This window comes from Lathamus discolor, chromosome 2 (genome assembly GCF_037157495.1).
Source record: "Lathamus discolor isolate bLatDis1 chromosome 2, bLatDis1.hap1, whole genome shotgun sequence".
Lineage (NCBI taxonomy): Eukaryota > Metazoa > Chordata > Aves > Psittaciformes > Psittacidae > Lathamus > Lathamus discolor.
Genome location: NC_088885.1, coordinates 60,380,696 through 60,399,438, shown reverse-complemented (window position 1 = coordinate 60,399,438; position 18,743 = coordinate 60,380,696). Strand labels below are relative to the sequence as shown.

General features: G+C 51.9%; 1 protein-coding gene and 1 pseudogene across 2 annotated transcripts; both read left to right on the top strand.

Moving 5' to 3' along the window:
• Positions 1-204: 204 nt before the first annotated feature.
• Positions 205-4,434, top strand: LOC136009032 (zinc finger protein 419-like; annotated as a pseudogene).
• Positions 4,435-11,053: 6,619 nt separating this feature from the next.
• LOC136008183 (zinc finger protein 282-like) lies at positions 11,054-18,626 on the top strand. Of its 2 annotated transcripts, none has more exons than XM_065667052.1 (6): positions 11,054-11,474; positions 11,625-11,732; positions 12,565-12,660; positions 13,582-13,692; positions 13,859-13,969; positions 16,485-18,626. In XM_065667052.1, the coding sequence occupies exons 1-6, from the start codon at positions 11,093-11,095 to the stop codon at positions 17,528-17,530; spliced, it is 1,854 nt and encodes a 617-aa protein (XP_065523124.1). In that variant the 5' UTR covers positions 11,054-11,092; the 3' UTR covers positions 17,531-18,626. The 2 variants fall into 2 exon arrangements, with proteins under 2 accessions (XP_065523124.1, XP_065523123.1); XM_065667051.1 differs by having other exon boundaries at positions 13,579-13,692.
• The last annotated feature ends 117 nt before the right edge of the window (positions 18,627-18,743 follow it).

Below are 18,743 nucleotides of genomic sequence, written 5' to 3'. Positions count from 1 at the left end.
GAACTTCTTAGATCTCAGGAGGAACGGGTTCAGGGGTAGTAACAGTGTTAGGAAAAACCAGAATCATAGAATGGTTTGCGTTGGAAGGGACCTCAAAGATCATCTAGTTCCAACCTCCTGCCACGTGCAGAGAGTTTGGGTAACGGCTTTGATCTTTCTTGTTAGCAGAGGCTTTGCTGTTTAAACTTGATGTAAACAGCCAGGATGGCAGTGCAGGAGCGCAGGAAGGCCTGGAGGGAAGAGCAGTGCTGGCTGAGCCTGGACCTCGTGAGTGTTGCTCTGTAAGGGCGAGCTTGGACTCTGGGGCAGGGAGGACACTCCCTCTGGGGAAAAAGCTTCCAGAAGTAGGGATGGGGGATGCTGGAGCGAGGTTTTACATGAAAAAGCAGGGTAGCCAGGAGCAAAGCCCTGGGGCACAGCGAGGGAAGAGCCAAGCAGTGCTGCAACAACCACTGAAGAAGTTTCCTCTTTACTGCAGCAGACTGTAGTATTCCAGAGCTGAGCTTTGTGGCTGTTGTGAAGCAGGAAGAAGAGACGTGTATGGAGGAGCAGGGAACCATGAAGGATGAAGGACAGGGAATTGCTTGAAGGAGTCCAGCGCAGAGCCACAAAGATGATTAAGGGAGTGGAACATCTCCCTTATGAGGAGAGGCTGAGGGAGCTGGGTCTCTTTAGCTTGCAAAAGAGGAGACTGAGGGGTGACCTCATCAATGTTTACAAATATGTAAAGGGTAGGTGTCAGGATGATGGAGCTAGGCTTTTTTCAGTGATATCCAGTGATAGGACAAGGGGCAATGGGTGTAAACTGGAACATAGGAAGTTCCACGTTAACATCAGGAAGAACTTCTTTACTGTAAGAGTGACAGAGCACTGGAACAGGTTGCCCAGGGGGGTTGTGGAGTCTCCTACACTGGAGATATTCAAGGCCCGCCTGGACAAGTTCCTGTGTGATGTACTGTAGGTTACCCTGCTCTTGCAGGGGGGTTGGACTAGATGATCTTTTTAGGTCCCTTCCAACCCTTGGGATTCTGTGTGATTCTGTGTGTGTGGAGTTTAGCAAGCTCAGTGTGGGTGAGTTCCAAGCAATCCCAAAGTGCATTATGTAGCTGAGATGCTGTGAGTCCCTGGCATTCCTGCTGTGGGACAGCATATGCCAAGACACGGGGACTGAGGAGAGGCTGGTGGGGCAGTGGGGAAAGGAGCAAGAGCCACACTGAGGTTAGGAACGTGGGCAGAAAGGGTACAGGCAGTTTTACTGGTAGGAATATTGAAGTGCTGGGTAGCCAAGGTGCTGGATGTGAGGAGATGGGCATCCGTGAAATAAATCATAGAATCAGCTGGGTTGGAAAAGACCTTCAAGATCAAGTCCAACTGTTACCCCAGGACTGCCAAGTCCAGCACTAAACCATGTCACTGAGGGCCTCACCTACATGGTTTCTGAACACTTCCAGGGACGATGACTCCACCACTTTCCTGGGCAGCCTGTTCCAATACCTGATTGTCCTTTTGGTGAAGAAATGTTTCCTAATATCCAGTCTAAACCTCCCCTAGGAGCAGCCTGAGGCCATTACCTCTTGTGCTATCACTTCTTACTTGGGAGAAGAGACCAGCCACCTCCTCTCTGCAACTTCCTTTCAACTTCCTTAGTTGTAGAGAGTGACAAGGTCCCCCCTGAGCCTCCTCCAGTCAGAATACAAGAGAGACGCTAGGAATGAAGCTGAGAACAGTTTTCAAGATCTTCTCCAAAGACAGTGTTATGCCAAAATACACAGGGAACTGAGCTAAGTTCTGCTCATTCTCTCTTGAAAGGAATGCAGTAGTCAGGGATGCTGTCCAGAGCAGAGAAGCTGGGCGGAAAGCTTCCATATGAGGAGAGATGGAACACAGTGGGATTCCTTAGACCAAGGAAGGTGTGGCAGGGAGTGAGATACAATGGGAGTCCATGCCTGGGTGAGCAGTGTGCTGCAGGAGCCAAAGGAACAAACCTTTGTGCTTCCTTACTGTCAGAGATCCAGGGAGTGGGCGCTTGCAGAGCAAGCCTATGTGTGCAAGCTGTAGGGCATGCTGCCACAAGGCACAGCAAAGGCTGGAAGCAAAGCCAGCTTGGAAGGGGCCTGGCAAATGCCTGGATGGAACATCACCTCCAGCTCCCCTCCAGCTGCAGGGAGGCTGACGTCGGCTTTTGTTGAGGTCGTGACTGGTGCAGAGCTCAGCTCTTCCCTGCAGTCCCCCAGCTTCTCAGCACCCTTCTGTCCTGTGGGTCCTGTCTCCTGTCCTCCAGAGCATATCTGTGCCTCTTCTCCTGGAATTTCTTGTGTTTGGTGGCTGCATCCTCAGAGGAGGGAGCTGTGCTCCAGAGTGATGCTTTGATGGCTACATGGAGGGAAGTCACTGGCAAGCTGGGATGTTTCTGCTATTCCAAATAATAATGACTTGATATTTACTTGATTAATAGACCAACCCAGATCACCAGCCATTTCCTCACGCTCAGTCCTGGTCTCTGTTTATCCTCCTTGTGCCACATCAGAAGTGTCAGTGGGACTTGCTCGGTTTTTGATGGTATTTGCCCTGCTGTGACTAACTCATAGATGCTTTTTCTCGTCACCCTTGTGCCATGCTGTCACCCTTCTGCTGTCAGGTGCTGCACAGCACGAGTTAACCTGGGGAGTGATGTTCTCCAGGCAGGAGGCTGAGCCCTGCTTAGATTTTGACCTCACAGTGTCGACAGCATTTGAAATGGCTGTGTGTTGGCTGCTTCTGTCCCTGCCTTTGACTGGGTTTCCACCAATGGGTTATATTCACATCCAGGTCAACTCGGATGAAATGTTTATGTAGGAATGAGAGTCAGGCAAAAGTCTGAGACATGTTTAGCGTGAATAGAAAACCCCAGGCACCTACTTTGGCAAAGAAAAGCAATGAACTTTCAGAGAAAACGTATTTGTACTGCCTCAGTAAGGTCTGCAGAGGAGGCTTCCTCTCATCCTGAGCAGTAGCAGGCGTGTCTCAAGTCAAAACCAGTGTTTGTGTGTCCGCTTTCAAGAAGAGTGGTGCGCAGGCAAGTCACCATGTTCTGGGTGTGGAGGGAAGGTGGATCTTGGAAGAGTGGTGCTTGAAAGAGTGAGAGGGAGCAGAGTAAAGAGTGGGGAGGGAGGCAGATGGGCTGATGACGAAAGCAAAGGGCTGTCCCAGATCCAGGAGTTCTTGGTGCTGAGGAGAGGAAGGCATTTGGAAGCGATTTTGGAAGCTGCTGAACTGTGCTGTCCTGGAAGGCAGCACTTCTGCCTCCTCCCTCATGGCTGAGGCTTCTCATGCAGCTCAGCCAGCTGAAACAGAAGTGTTCCTTGTGCTTTTCACCTGTATCGGTCTTTCAGCTGGCTGCTCTTGTGTGAGCACAGCTGCCTTTGCGCTTCTTGTGTGAGATGGGCCTGTTTGCTTCCTGGGTGGTGGGAGAAGGAGCATGGGAGATTTTGGAAGCCTCTTGTGTCTCACACCAGTGAATGTCCATTTTATTGTTCTTGTCAGTTCCAGCAGATGAGGCAATGACGTTCAAAGTAGAGCAGCCGGACTCGAAGAATGCTCCCAAAGCTCCAAACCTCCTGTGACTTTAACTGAGAAGCCAGAGGAGCTGCTTTCCCAGGGTCCCAGCAAGGTGATAGTCAGTACAGCTCTCCTGTAGAGCAGGGAAACCAGAGCTCATGCAGCTGCAGGCTGCCCATGCAGCCTGGTGCCATCCACCCCAGAGGGAGAGGGTCTCAGTGAAAGCAACGCTGTCAACTTCCATGGGCAAAACTGTCCCAGAAAGAGACCTCACTCATGTACAGCGTGTGGAAAGGGCTTCTGTCTGAAGAAGATGCTGACATCTCACCAGGAGAGTCACAGCACAGAGGATAGCAGTGAGAGGATAGCAGTGAGCACACTGGAGACGAGGACGGCTTCCTCTATCAGCTGTGCCACCAGACCCATGTGGAAGAAGACAGGACCCATGTGGCCACAGAGAGGTTCAAGCAGAACCAGAATGCCAAAGCCCGCACCAGTGTCCCAGCCATGGACAAGGTGTCCAGCAGTCCCAGGTGCCTGAAAAGCGATGATGCCAATGTTATCTGCAAGTCAAATCTGAGTGCCCACCCAAAAGGAAGGCCCTACAAGTGCAATCAGTGCGAGGCATGGCTCTCCCAGAAGAAAACCCTCGGCAGCCACAAGCGTATGCACTCACGTCAGAGAAGAAAGCTCCTTAGGTGCTTGTACTGTGGGAAGAGGTTCACCCGCTCCTCCAGTGTGGTCCGGCATCAGAAGATCCACACAGGTGAGAGGCCATGTGCATGCAACGAGTGCCCAAAATGCTTCACTGAGGAGGAGCACCTCCTCCAGCATGAGAGGATCATCCTGCACAAGAGGGACTTTGTGCCTGGCATGGGGAAGAAACAGCTACACTGATTCTAGGCTGTGCAGGCTCACACAGCCTTGCAGCCCTTGGAGGGGAGGAGAGGATCTCTGCTGCTCAGTGCTAAAGGCTCTCTGATAATTTATCCCAAAGATCCAAGCAAAGTAGAATTAGGATCTGCTGTAGTACCAGTGCCCTTTCCTTCACAGTGGTGGTGGTATGCCACAGTACCTCATAATCTGCCCAAAACTCAAGAATGAAAGTGGTTTGGGCCTCTCTGAATTTGAATCAGTTGTTTGAGCTTGTTCCAGCAAAGTTGAGTGTTTTTAAGTTCTTCACCTGAACTTGTCCTCGTGGCCCTCCTCTGGACTTGTTCCAGCAGTTCCATGTCCTTTTCATGTTGAGGACACCAGAACTGCACACAATGCTCCAGGTGAGGTCTCACGAGAGCAGAGTAGAGGGGCAGGATCACCTCCTCCAACCTGCTGGTCACGCTCGTTTTGATGCAGCCCAGGATACGGTTGGCTTTCTGGGCTGCGAGCGCACACTGCAGCTGGCTCATGTTCATTTTCTCATCGACCAGCACCCCCAAGTCCTTCTCTGCAGGGCTGCTCTGAATCTCTTCTTTACCCAATCTGTAGCTGTGCCTGGGATTGCTTCAACCCAGGTGTAGGACCTTGCACTTGTCATGGTTAAACTTCATAAGGTTGGCATCAGCCCACCTCACAAGCGTGTCAAGGTCCCTCTGGATGGCATCCCTTCCCTCCAGTGTATCAACCGGACCACACAGCTTGGTGTCATCGGCAAACTTGCTGAGGGCGCACTCAATCCCGCTGTCCATGTCAGCGACAAAGATGTTAAACAAGACCGGTCCCAACACCGATCCCTGAGAGACACCACTCGTTACTGGTCTCCAGCCAGATATCGAGCCGTTGACCACAACTCTTTGTGTGCGGCCATCCAGCTAGTTCTTTATCATCCAAGTGGTCCATCCATCAAATTGATATCTCTCCAATTTAGAGACAAGGATGTTGTGTGGGACAGTGTCGAACGCTTTGCACAAGTCCAGGTAGATGACATCAACTGCTCTACCCCTGTCCATCAGTTCTGTAGCCCCATCATAGAAGGCCACCAAATTGGTCAGGCAGGATTTCCCCTTAGTGAAGCCATGCTGGCTGTCACCAAGCACCTTGTTGTTTTTCATGTGCCTTAGCATGCCTTCCAGGAGAATGTGCTCCAAGATTTTGCCAGGCACAGAGGCGAGACTGACTGGTCTGTAATTCCCCGGGTCTTCCATTTTCCCCTTCTTGAAAATGGGGGTTATATTTCCCTTTTTCCAGTCGGCGGGCACTTCACCTGACTGCCATGATTTTTCAAATACGATGGCCACTGGCTTAGCAACTTCATTCACCAGCTCCTTCAGGACCCGCGGATGGATTTCATTGGGTCCCATGGACTTGTGCATGTTCAGATTTTTAAGACTGTCTCGAACCAGATCCTCTCCTACAGTGGGCCCAAGGTCTTCATTCTCACAGTCCCTGCGTCTGCCTTCTAAGACTTGGGTGCTGCAGTCAGAGCCTTTGCCAGTGAAGACCAAGGCAAAGAACTCATTCAGAACCTCAGCCTCCCAGTATCTGATGTGTTTAGCAAGTTGCCCAAATATGTAGTGCAGCTTCAGGGGTGGTGTTGCTGCTTGACTTGTTTTAAACCTGCTGCTCTTTTTCTTGACATGAATTGAGCTTTAGAAACCTTTCTGTCGCTTCTGGTCCCAAAGTGTCTGCGAAGAGGGAGGGTACTGGTGGCTGGCACATCGCCTCAGGCGGAGGTGTTCTTCCAGCTCCAATTGGCTGCTGTGGCAGGTGTTCTAGTCTGGAAACTACTTTGGCCAAGAGAAGTGAAGTCTTTTTCCAGGTTCATTGCTGCTTGCCCTGCCAGCAGAGTGTGAGACAAGAACTCCTGTGCCCACTGTGGCTCAGCAGCTCAGAGGTCTGGGCCGTTCAAGCTGATTTGATTGTTGCCCAGAGCATATCAGGGTGAGCCTGCATGAACCTCTCTGAGCCTGCACTGTGGCAGCTGGCACGGAGCTGTGCCTGCCAGGGTGTCTTCAGCCACTGCAGGTGTTTGCCTGGTGACCAGCTGTCTGCACCTTTTCTCATCCCTAGTGCTGCTGAGGTCTTTGATTTCTCAGCTCCTGACGTGTCTGAGTCAGGAGCTCTGTGGCGAGCCCCTCTCTGTGCACATAGCCCTATATTTTACTCCAAATGAGAAATCTGTGAGGACAGAGGGGTTTGTGTTTGCCACTTCCCAGTGTTCGGGGACTGCTTGCTACCATGAAGCTGTGAACATGAACAGTTTTTTCTCTGCTGTTTGATGTGCTTAAGGGAGAATCTCTTGGCAGTTTGCAGTACAGGGCATCTGATACCCAGGGAAGCGATTTGGGTTTTGTCCAATAAGCATGTGAACTAATTGCTTCTCCAGTGGTTTCCTGCTGTCTCCAGTTAAACTGCTTCTTCATGTTTTACACTTTTGTTACCTAGAATGTGAGCCATCAAGGCAGGGAACTTGTTTTTATCATTTTGTAAAATGCCAGTTAAATTTGTAGCCATTGATTTTTAATAACAATAAACTTGATCAGATTAAAGCTGTGAAGTTCAAAATGCTGCTCTTTTGATTTATGGGGTTCTTTTGTTTGTTTGGGTTCTTTGTTATTTTATCTGACCTGGTAAATGGCAGTTTATAGTATCGTACCTTACTGATGGAGAGACAACAGTCTCCCTTGAACCAGAAAAAAGGAAGGAGGGGGATTTATTGTGTTTTCATTTTTTAATATTGCAATTTAATATTCAATAGGAGAATTCTTTTCCACATGTATATCCGAGATCCAGACAGGGTCTGAATGGCAAGGGTAGCTAAAAATAGGACTTAAATAAGCTCACTGTACAATTCTCACATTGATCCTGCTGCCAGCAAAAAGTTTCCAGCAACTCCAGCGATGCAGTTTGTTATCAGTTGAAAAGCAAGATGGGTTCTGGGATAAAGACACAAAGATGCTGCCACATAAAGCAGTGGAGGGGTGCTTGTCACCAATTCCCTGGTGGCCAGAACATCCTAAGTCTTGGTTAGGATCACTTTGACAGCACACAAACGGCCACAGGTGCCTTTTCTGGGCTGTTTCTGTGGCTTACAAAAGGGCAATAACAAGAAGCACCCAAGTCCTTCCATGGTGCTGTCTCCCCTGTTGCACTATTGCTGTGCATGTTCTGGTGCTGACCTATCACTTCATTATTATTAGATATTTAAGCTTTAAACATTAGTTAAAGAAAAAATGCTGCTGACATCTAATGTTCTCGTGTTCACATCTGAGAGATGTTATAGGTGCAACTATAAAAGAACTGGTTTTTGGATGGCCATGCGAGCTGGAGGGGACCCTGGGCTCCCATAGCTCTGAGAGTATCCTTGATTTTTAGCGGCTCTGAGAGGATCCCTGATCCCTTAATGATAGTCTCCTCATTTTGACTGAGATATTTCACAGATTAGCTGCTGCCTGAGCATCAGAAGCCCTTGATGTGCGTTGTGTTTCAACACTTTCTTGATTTGCCTTCGATAATACAGATGAAGCAGCATTTTGCAAGGTGAGTCATAGTTTCCCTGTTCCAGCCCAGCTCCCCTGTATTTCAGAGACAAATATGTGTATTTATAACAAACCTCAGAACTATCTTGAGATCCATGCTGCTTAAATTGCAAAAAAAAATCGACCCTGAATCCAAGAAGAAATGTCAAGTGCCATAGAGATGTGCTGCTTTTCCAAGAGCAAGAGGAAAAGGCTAAATCTTCCCTTGTGTGCAGGTAGAGTAACACTTACGGGAAAGAGCAGAAGCTAGAGGGGAAGGACAGTGGTGATGGGGAGGGAGGGAGTTCTTTGGGAGCATGTGGTCTCCTGCACCCACTCCGAGATGCATTGTGGAGTCTCCACGTCTTCCATGAACAAGAGCTGAGCTTTTATCATCCCTGGGGAGCAGTTCTCAGCATGCAAGTTTTCCATGACTTTCCATTACTTGGGCAGCTATAGCTTGGGCTGGTGTAGGGCAGCAGCCTCGGCTGCAAAGCCAGGTATCTAGGTTGAGATGTTCTTCACAAAAGAAGGCAAAGTCATGCACAGAAAAACAAGAGCGAGGGAAATAAGCTGACCCAGGACAGACACATCTTAGCAGATTCTCAAGTTCTGGCAAATGCAAACTATTTTGCTTAAGAGAAGTTCAAGCTTTTGTTCGTTCATTTTGCAAGTACTTGCTGTTGTTAGAGCAACTCCTAACGAGGCTATAAAACTGATGAACAGGGGTAAAGCAGTTGATGTCATCTACCTGGACTTGTGCAAAGCGTTCGACACTGTCCCACATTACATCCTTATCTCTAAATTTTCTCAATTAACATCAATTTGAAGGATGGACCACTTGGTGGATAGAGAACTGGCTGGATGTCCGCACACAAAGAGTTGTGGTCAATGGCTCAATGTCCGGCTGGAGACCGGTAACGAGTGGTGTCCCTCAGGGATCGGTGTTGGAACCGGTCTTGTTTAACATCTTCATCGCTGACATGGACAGTGGGATTGAGTGCACCCTCAGCAAGTTTGCCGATGACACCAAGCTGTGTGGTTGGGTTGATATGCTGGAGGGAAGGGATGCCATCCAGAGGGACCTTGACACGCTTGTGAGGTGGGCTGATGCCAACCTTATGAAGTTCAACCATGACAAGTGCAAGGTCCTGCACCTGGGCTGGAGCAATCCCAGGCACAGCTACAGATTGGGCAGAGAAGAGATTCAGAGCAGCCCTGCAGAGAAGGACTTGGGGGTGCTGGTCGATGAGAAAATGAACATGAGCCGGCTTCAGTGTGCGCTCGCAGCCCAGAAAGCCAACCGTATCCTGGGCTGCATCAAGAGCAGCGTGACCAGCAGGTTGGAGGAGGTGATCCTGCCCCTGTACTCTGCTCTCATGAGACCTCACCTGGAGCATTGTGTGCAGTTCTGGTGTCCTCAACATGAAAAGGACATGGAACTGCTGGAACAAGTCCAGAGGAGGGCCACAAGGATGCTCAGGGGACTGGAGCACCTCCCGTATGAAGACAGGCTGAGAAAGTTGGGGCTGTTCATCCTGGAGAAGAGAAGGCTGCGTGGAGACCTCATAGCAGCCGTCCAGTATCTGAAGGGGGCCTATAGGGATGCTGGGGAGGGACTCTTCAATAGGGACTGTAGTGATAGGACAAGGGGTAACGGGTTCAAACTTAAACAGGGGAAGTTTAAATTGGATATAAGGAAGAAGTTCTTTCCTGTTAGGGTGGTGAGGCACTGGAATGGGTTGCCTAAGGAAGCTGTGAATGCTCCATCCCTGGCAGTGTTCAAAGCCCAGTTGGACAGAGCCTTGGGTGAGATGGTTTAGTGTGAGGGGTCCCTGCCCATGGCAGGGGGGCTGGAACTCTACCATCTTAAGGTCCTTTCCAACCATAACTATTCTATGATTTTTGTGTTTTGGGTTTTTTTGGTGCTTTACGACTCCAATTTTTTGTTTATAAAAGCCTCGCTGTGTGTTTCAGAGAGGTGCCCGGGGTCTCCTGCATCCCGCTCCTTACATGATGATGAAGTGCAAGGCAATAAGAATACACCAAAGTACGGAGAAGCACTGCCACCCTCAGGCAGCCGGGCTTTCACCGCAGGTCTGTTCCTCACCAAAGGCAGCAGAACCATTCCACCATCGATATCACCAACACTGTCCCCCGGTTCCCCTTTGTGGGATGGGCCTGGAACCGATCCCTCACAGCTATGAGAGGACACGGCACCATCCACAGCTCTGAGGGCACCCCAGTCCTTCATGGCTCTGAGGGGAGTCTGAGCCCCCATAAGTCTGAGGGGTCCCCTAGGATTCCGGGCTCTGAGGGGATCCTGTACCCCCATGACTCTGAATGGGACCCCGAGCCCTCACAGCTCTGAGGGAACCCTGCACATTCATGGCTCTTAGAGGATCTTGAATCATTACAGCTCTGACCCCTCTGGTCCTTCATGGCTCTGAGGGGACCCTGTTCCCTCTTGACTCGGAGGGGAGCCCCAAGCCGCCACAGCTCGGAGGGGACCCTGCATGCTCATGGCTCTGACCCCTCATGGCTTTGAGGGGACCCTGAGCACCCCCTGCTCTGAGGGCATGCTGCACTGAGAGGATCCTGTTCCCTCATGGCTCCAACCGGACTCTGTTCCACCGCAGCTCTGACAGGACACAGATCCCTCATGGCCCGGAGGATCCTGCGCTCTCGCGGCCCTGAGGGAAACTTACCCCTCATAGCTCTGAGGAGATCCTGAACCCTCATGCCTCTGAGAGGACCCCGATCCCCCCCAGTTCTGAGGGGATCCCCAGTCCTTCATGGCTCACAGAGGATCCCCGATCCCTTTTGGCTCTGGAGGGACCCCAGTCCCTTTCAGCTCACTGAGGATCCCTGATCCCTCGCAGGTCACGGGGAAACCTGGGTCCCTCTCGGCTCTGTCGGGGTCCCGATCCCTGCTGGGTCTTGAAGGACCCCGGACCCTCGTCCCGGCGGTGCCCCGCGCCGCACCGAGCCCTCCCGCCGGGGGGCGCCGCAGTGCTCGTGGCGGGGCGGCGGCAGGGGGCGCTGCGGTGCCGGCCGCGGAAGCGGCAGCGGCCGGTGTCGGCGGTGCCGGCGGGGCGGCCATGGCCGGTCCGGAGGCCGAGCGAGCGGAGGCGCAGGCGGTGGCGGCGAGGCTGCTCCGCCTGGAGGCCCGCCTGGCGCGGGCGGAGCGGCAGCTGAGGGCCGCGCTGGCTCTGCGCGGCCGCCTCCAGGCGCTGGAGCGGCGGCTGGACACCGGCGGCGGTTGCAGCGGCGGCTGCGGCGGGGCCCCTCGAATGTCAGCGAGGCGCTGGGCGGCCGGCGGCGGCCGGCGGGCAGCCCGGCCCCGGGCAGCGCAGGGCCCGGTGAGCCTGGAGGACGTGTGGCTGCAGTTCAGCGAGCGGGAGTGGCGGGCGCTGCGTGGCTGGCAGCAGGCCCTGCACCGGGCCGTTATGCGGAGCAACTACCACATGCTGCTCTCCCTCGGTAAGGGCCTGACCTCGACCTCCCCCTCGAGCCGGGTGTGTGTGGTGAGGGTCGGAGGGGAAGGTGGGCAGGAAGAGGGTCCCTGCCGTGTCTCCGCTAGCCCTGTGCAAGCAGGACCTGGGGCTGCTCCTCAGTTCACCCCTCCTGCAGAACCGGACGCTCCCAGACGGGATACCCAGGCCCGGTCGGAAGATGGGATCCAGCCGTTTGTTCAGAGCTGCATGGATGGGGATGGGAGAGATGATCCTGCGGAGAGTGGTGAGTGGCTTTGGGGTGAATGGGCTGGTGGGACATGGAGTGCCAGAACCTCCCCACCTGGGCCAGTCCTGGGACACCAGCCTCTCCAAGGCACTGGCTGTGTTGAGTGTCCTGTTACAAACATAGCTGTTGGGCACCTCATCCCTACCAGCCTTACCAGGAGGCTACATTGGAACACTTCTTTGCCCTTTCCTGGTTGCTGTACTACCATGTCTGCATTGCCAGAGCAGGGTGAAGGTTAGTTCTTGAGCACTGTCTGACCACTGGACGTCAAGAGGCCTTTCCAGTCTGTGTGCACAGGCATGCCAGATGTAGTTGGTTTTACAGATGCACGAAGTGTTCTTCCAGTTCATTGTGTTATGGAGGTAACGTGTAAAGCGGTAGCCCATCTGCTTTTCCTTATTTCATAGCATTTTTTGGACACGTGAAATTCATAATTCTCACTAGAGCTTTTTTGAGGGGCTGGAAGCAGTGTGTTTTACTGAGAGTGACTGCAAAGAGACTGACATGACTCTAGCAGAGCCAATAGAGAAGTAAACCTCGAGAACAAGAATTCAGGCGGCACTTCCCTTTCCCAGGGTGCCGTAGGTCGGGTTTTCGGCTGCTGATGGGCACCGCCACAAAACGGACATTTCACCTGCGTGAAATTTTTGTGCGTTTCTGAGGCTCAGAATGTCTGCTGAGGGGTTTGCAGGTCTGTTTGAGAGACCTTTGTCAGCAAGAACTGATGTGAGGGTTTTGCCTAGATTGTGAGCTAGGACAGAGCTGCTGGGGTGAGAATTGGAATTAATTGTGTGTATGGAATTAAAATAACATTGTTTCCTATTAACAGAAGACAGCATAATCCATATTAAGCAAGAGGAAGAGTTGGCCTCTGCAGATCGGCAGGAAGGGGAGGCTGGAAAGGCTCCTGAAGAGCCCTGCCCGGGTGAGTAACTGCATACCTTGGAGGGAAAATGAAACACAAGGATTAAATTCCAAGGTTTGGGGGTTTTTTTCCACCTCTTCTCGTGTATTCCAGATGTTTTATGAAAAGCTCACAGGTTTTGAACAGACTTGCCACCGGTCCTGGCGGGTAAGAGCTGGTATTCTGCCTTGCCCTTCTCACAGCTGCTTTGGAGTTTGCAAAGCACGTGTCTGGTTCCCATCCAAGCAGCGCAGTGAGGAATAGGAAATTTTGTTCTCCCTTAATTTCTTCACTTTTCTTACCTCACATTGACAGCTCTGGTTAAATATATCATCACAGTTGGTCACTTTTTGGGGCCGATAGGTTAACTTGGAAGAGGCAAAACTCAGTGCCAGAATGAGGTGTGGGGTTGGTGCCATCCACTGCATGGGTGTCTGCGGGGGTCAGAGTAGCTGTGGCAGCTCTGCAGCTCCCCAGCCCCTGCAGCTTTCTCTCGAAGGGCTGTGGTGCCTCTCCTCCTGCACATCCAGAGGCTTCAGGTTGCCTTTTCCCTCTTCTCTTGTGCTTTTTCTGCATACACAAGTGAGTGCACGAGCTCCTCGGGGTGCTGGTGCTGTACAGGGAGCCTGAACAGGCCAGGGACCTGTTTCTTGCCTTCTCACTTGGTGGTACCTCTTTGTATTGCAGATGAACTATTCTGCTTTGGAGCTTGGCTGTCCTTACCCTTGACAAAGGGCAGCAGCTCTACCTGCTGGCTCCATCATCATTGTCCTTAGCCTCCAATATGTGGCAAACTGGGATTTTTAGACCTTTAAGAAACGGGGATTCTGGGGGCTTGGCTTATGTGAAAATGAAAATCAAGAGCAGAGCAGGTTCCACCCTTGTGAAATCCTGAGCTTACGCAGTTACGATGTACCTGTCTTCAATTTTCTCCTTTAGCAGAGCAAGCGTTTTACGAGCCTGAGTCTTCAAATCAGCCCAAGAAAGGCAAAGAGGTGCATGCCAGGGAGCCGCCGGGCGTGGAGGGTGAGGACCTCCCAGGAGAGCCTGATGGTGAGGATCCCCTGGCAAAAACTCCCACTGAGGGAATTGCCCCTCCTGCCAAGTCTTCCCTGAGGCTTTGTCAGAACTTTCCTTGTCTTTGTGCATTCCCAAATATTTTGTGCTTTGCATCTTTGTTCGGTGTTTCTCAACTGTGTACATTCTCCCTCATGAGCAGGATTTCAGACTTACGCAAGTGATGTTTTATCGTGGATTAAACAAGAAGAGGAGCCACGCTGCCCTGAACAGCAAGACCTGGAGAAAGAAGTCTCTGCAGATCCAAGCACAGGTTAGTAGTGGACTTAAGCTGAGATTTCTGGGACATTAAATCTAATTTACTTTATTTGTTTATACTGTATTTGATGTCATGAACTAGTAATTTAAGGTAAGAAAGAACTAGAGCAAACCTCTGTCTGCTAGTTAGTATTTGTTCTCAAAAACTGGAGGTTCGGTCAGCTGAAGAGGCTCTGGTGAGACCCCTCCCTGCAGTCATGCATCCAGCTCTGGGATCCCCAACATGCAAAGGAGCTGTTGGTGAGAGTCCAGGGGAGGACACAAAGATGATCCCAAGGGCTGGAGCACCTCCCCTGTGGAGACAGGCTGAGAGTTGGGTTTGTTCAGTGAGGAGAAGGCTCCGGGAGACCTTGGAGCAGCTTCTAGTGCCTAAAGGGGCCAGCAAGCAAGCTGGAGAGGGGCTTTTGACAAGGGCAGGTAGGGACAGGACAAGGGGGAATGGCTTTAAACTGACAGAGGGGAGATTGAGATGGGATCTGAGGCAGAAGTTCTTCCCTGTGAGGGTGGTGAGGCCCTGGCACAGGGTGCCCAGAGAAGCTGTGGCTGCCCCATCCCTGGCAGTGTTCAAGGCCAGGTTGGATGGGGCTTGGAGCAACCTGGTCTAGTGGAAGGTGTCCCTGCCCGTGGCAGGGGGTTGGAACTGGATGAGCTTTAAGGTCCTTTCCTACGCAAACTATTCAAGGGTTCCCTCTGGCTTAGAAGCTTCTAAGGGTAGTACCAATGAACAAGGAGTCCTGAGTTTGCATTCCCAAGCAGGAGAGCTGTCCTGCAGCTAAAGATAAGGTGACTTTAATGCAAAACAATTTTGGGATGTGCTGTTTGGAGATGTGCATGCTGACGTTTGTTCATTTGGAGTTGTTGTGCAGAGCACACTCGGAGTATGGATCGTGCCTGATTCCTTCACCCAAGTTAGTTAAACATTCATAGCACGTGGTGAAGTCACTGTAGAGTAAATCAAGGAGTAAACTCTTGGTATGCTGGTAACTGCTTTGAAACTGCCAGTGTGCATGATTTTGCCCTGCCAGAAGAAGTCATGCAGAATATCACCCTGGTGTAAGGCTGGATCTGCTCCACCTCACCCCTTCCCCCGGGAAGCCTGTTACAGCTGCTCCAAGAGCTCACAGGGTGGGCTTCCCAGCCCACTCTGCCTGTGCCAGACCTTCCAGCCTGTGTGAACGCATAACCTGGAGTTACTGGGGTAGGAGGACATGCTTAGGCAACTACTGTAGAGCAGCCTGTGCCTTCTGCATTCACGCTTTGGCTCAGCCTGTGGTAACATGTTTGTGCTGCTGTCCCGGTACACCACTGGAGAAATAAGGGCTGGAGATGTTTTTGCAGTGCAGGTAACTTTGGATTCAACTGGGTGATGCTGCTGAGAAAGGCTTGTGGTCCTTCATGATGCTCAGTGGAGTCTTTCTGTAGTAACTGTCAGATGTTGGAAGAGTCACAGGTCTTAGGGGATAGGAAAATTATGGAGCATTAGAAAGCTGGGCTGAAGAGTGTTGTTTGGAAATAAGCTGGAAAATGAAACACTGGAAACAATCACGGACAGGGGGAATTTTTAGGTCAGCAGGACAGTTTTGTCCGGTGGCAGAGCGAGAGCTGTGCCAGGTGCCTTTTTGGGCTGGATTGTCAGGAGTCATAAATGTTTTCTGAGAAAAGCCGGAGAGGCATCTAGGTGAGAGGCAGCTCTCCGTCAGGGCATGCCTCTGCATCAGTCCAGAGGTGTGTGCCTGTCTGGGGATCACTTGTAACATACAAGTGCTTCCTCCACTCAGCTGCTCAAGCTTTCTCCAAGGAGAAAGACCCAGCCAGAGAACATCTCCCTGTGGAAGCCCAGCCTGGGATCCCAGAAAGGGATCCAGCCCCAGGGACACACTGAGCTGTCAGTGGTGCCTTGGCTTGGGCCCTTCCTGCTCTAGATGCTTGCTGGAGTGTCTGGAGAGCAGCAGAGAGCACCAACGGGTGGCCATGTCCACTCTGGCAAGGGGCTTAGACCTCACATTTCAGATATCTATGTGAGTGGGGGAAGATAAGACATTGCATTAGTGATTTGTTGTGTAGATTTAAAAGAAAAAATAATTGGAAAAAAAAATCTTCTGTTTTCCTGAAAATTTTCTCTCAGTGGAACACTGGTACTTGCTCCCCCATCGGTGCTGAAACCTCCCACCTTATTTACTTTGTCCCTTAGTGTGGCTGTAGGCTTGGAGGGACTCTGAAGAGGCTTCCTTAATTAGAATCATAGACTCATAGAATGGTTTGGGTTGGAAGGGACCTTATGATCATCCATTTCCAACCCCCTGCCATGGGCAGGGACACCTTCCACTAGACCAGGTTGCTCAAGGCTCTGTCCAGTCTGGCCTTGAACACTGCCAGGGATGGAGCATTTACCACTTCTCTGGGCAACCTGTGCCAGGGCCTCACCACCCTCACAGGGAAGAACTTCTTCCTTACATCTAACCTGAACGTCCCCTATTTTAGCTAAAGACTCTGAAATGTATCTGTTTCAGTGCATGATGGAAACACGAAGAGGGACCCTCCAGCAGATTGCTTTGAAAGCACAGCACATGACTCAGAGGTGCCAGGAAGACCTGGAGAGCAGTTTTCCAAGGATCCTAGCCCTGGAGTGACGTGGGACAGTCAGTGGAATTCAGAAATGATGGAAACAAACACCGCTGGGAACAGTCTTGGGGATGACGCTCAGCACACCCAAGGATTTGGTGAACACTTGGATTTCTTCAGCACTCAGGAAAACAGCGTCGGAAAGAGACTGTGCACATACAACAAACGGGAGAGAAATTCCACCCAGCAGGAACATCTCCAGGCTGCCCTGGGAGCCCGAGAAGGGGATGTGTCTCCAGACCTCACATGTGAGAGGAGTCTCAACGAAAGGGCATTCCGTGTGCTGCACTCACAGCCATGTGCTGCGGGTGAGAAAAGAGCCGGGCAGGGGCCTGCTTCTGCCTCCTATGAGGGGCTACCCATGGGGCCACAGCTTGCCACACATCCCGACTGCGGACAGAACCCTGCGGGTGAACCTGGGCTTCATGAGCACCATGGCCTGGGTGGAGGGGAGCAGCCGCCAGCAGAAAGCGAGGAGAACTTCCCTGCCGAAAATCCTTTGGCCAGCCCCTGCTGGGATCACCCGCAGGACAAGGCAGAGGCCTGCAGCCGGTGCCAGCAGCACTTGGCACCACGGGGCAGCCCCGCGGGACAGCAGCAGAGCCAAGGCAGGGGCAAGTCCTACATTTGCAGTGACTGTGGGAAAGGCTTCGTGTGCCATTCGTGGCTCGTCAGGCACCAGATGACTCACACAGGAGAGAGGCCATACAAGTGCTCCGAGTGTGACAAAAGCTACCGGAGAAAGGATTACCTTCTAAACCACCTGCGCCGGCACTCGGGAGAGGGGCTCTTCCAGTGCTCCCTCTGCAGGAAGAGATTTGTGCTCAGGAGGAGTTTCATGAAGCATCAGGAAAGTCACTTGCAAGAAACACACCTGGCCTTGGCCAGTTGGCCCTGCACAGAGATCAGGGGGGCTGTAATGCACTCCATATAGAAAATCCCACCCAGCTGAGGGGGTTGGCATCACCCTCAGCTGTCACCTTTGCTGGGCAGGGCCATGGCAAGATCCCCCTGCTCTGTGCTGGGCCACGGCAGGAGGAGGCAGCTGTGGAACAGCCATCTTGAGCCTGCTCCCAGGCAAAGGGAGAAGGTTGGGGAGTTATTTTCCACAGATGGCGCTGAAATGGTGTGTGGAGCCGCTTCACCGCCTTCACCAGGGCCTGTTGCTGCTGGGCACATGCTGGAGCTGTGCTGGAAGTCTGCAGTGCTCGGAGTTACTGCTAGCTGTGAATCCACACTGGAGAGAGAGCTCATTGACACACAGAACATTCTGTAACACTTCGGGCTGGAAAGAGTCCGAAGAGTCCAGGGACTGGGCTGGAAGTGAAGTTGCTAACACTAATTTTCCAAGTGGAACAGTGTCAGGAAAGACCCACTTTTCTGAAATGCTGTGAGGAAGGAAGCGCTGAACCTGTGGGTCTTTGAAAGAAGCCTCTTCAAGAGTGGCAACTGGGACAGAGGGGCGCAGAGCGCGAGAAGCACCTTGTTCCTGCAGTTAAATCATGGGGTTCATGGGGCTCTGTGCTGCTGAACCCCGACTGTGAATTCCTGAAGGCTGAGATCCTCACCTGGAATAGGGTTTTGATTTTGCATAGCCTTAAGGTTGTGTGGCAGTTACTTTCCCTCCTTGTGTGTGTTCAGTTTGCCAAGTCCTGTGAACGCAGACCCCTTAGATGCTTGTTAAACATTCTCCTACAGAAAAATGTATTTTTGCTTGTCTTTGATGCCTCTTTAACAGGGCTGTGAGGCTCTGACGTGCCATGGCACTGCAAGGACATGATTTATTCTTTTCCATGATCCAAGCCTGGATGTACCCAGTGTCACCGTGTCGATGGCGTCGGAAGGAAAACGCAGAAGCGGCAGCACCGGCTGGGTTGGGAAGAGCCTGTTTTGGTTGAGGGCTCCGTTGTCGCCAGACAGACTCTGTTAAACAGCCTTTTTTGTGTGCATGTTTCTGCTTCAGTTCTGTGAGGATGGGTTCGCGTCTGCTGGAAATGCCACAGGGTTTTAAATTAAAATTGTTAGAGAAATTTTACTGCTTGTTCCACAAGGGAAGGAGGGAGGATGCGCAAGCCTGGAGCCGGAGGAGAAGCTCCGGGGCTGCCGTCTCACAGCACAGCTTTGCTGCAGTGACCAACCCGGGACGA

What these genes read in the sequence shown, in the direction of transcription:
- LOC136008183 (XM_065667051.1), top strand. Translation starts at nt 11,093, where the DNA reads ATGGCCGGTCCGGAGGCCGAGCGAGCGGAGGCGCAGGCGGTGGCGGCG. An exon ending in AGATGATCCTGCGGAGAGTG is followed by an intron (nt 11,733 to 12,564) that starts GTGAGTGGCTTT and finishes TCCTATTAACAG; the next exon opens with AAGACAGCATAATCCATATT. An exon ending in CCTCCCAGGAGAGCCTGATG is followed by an intron (nt 13,693 to 13,858) that starts GTGAGGATCCCC and finishes CCTCATGAGCAG; the next exon opens with GATTTCAGACTTACGCAAGT.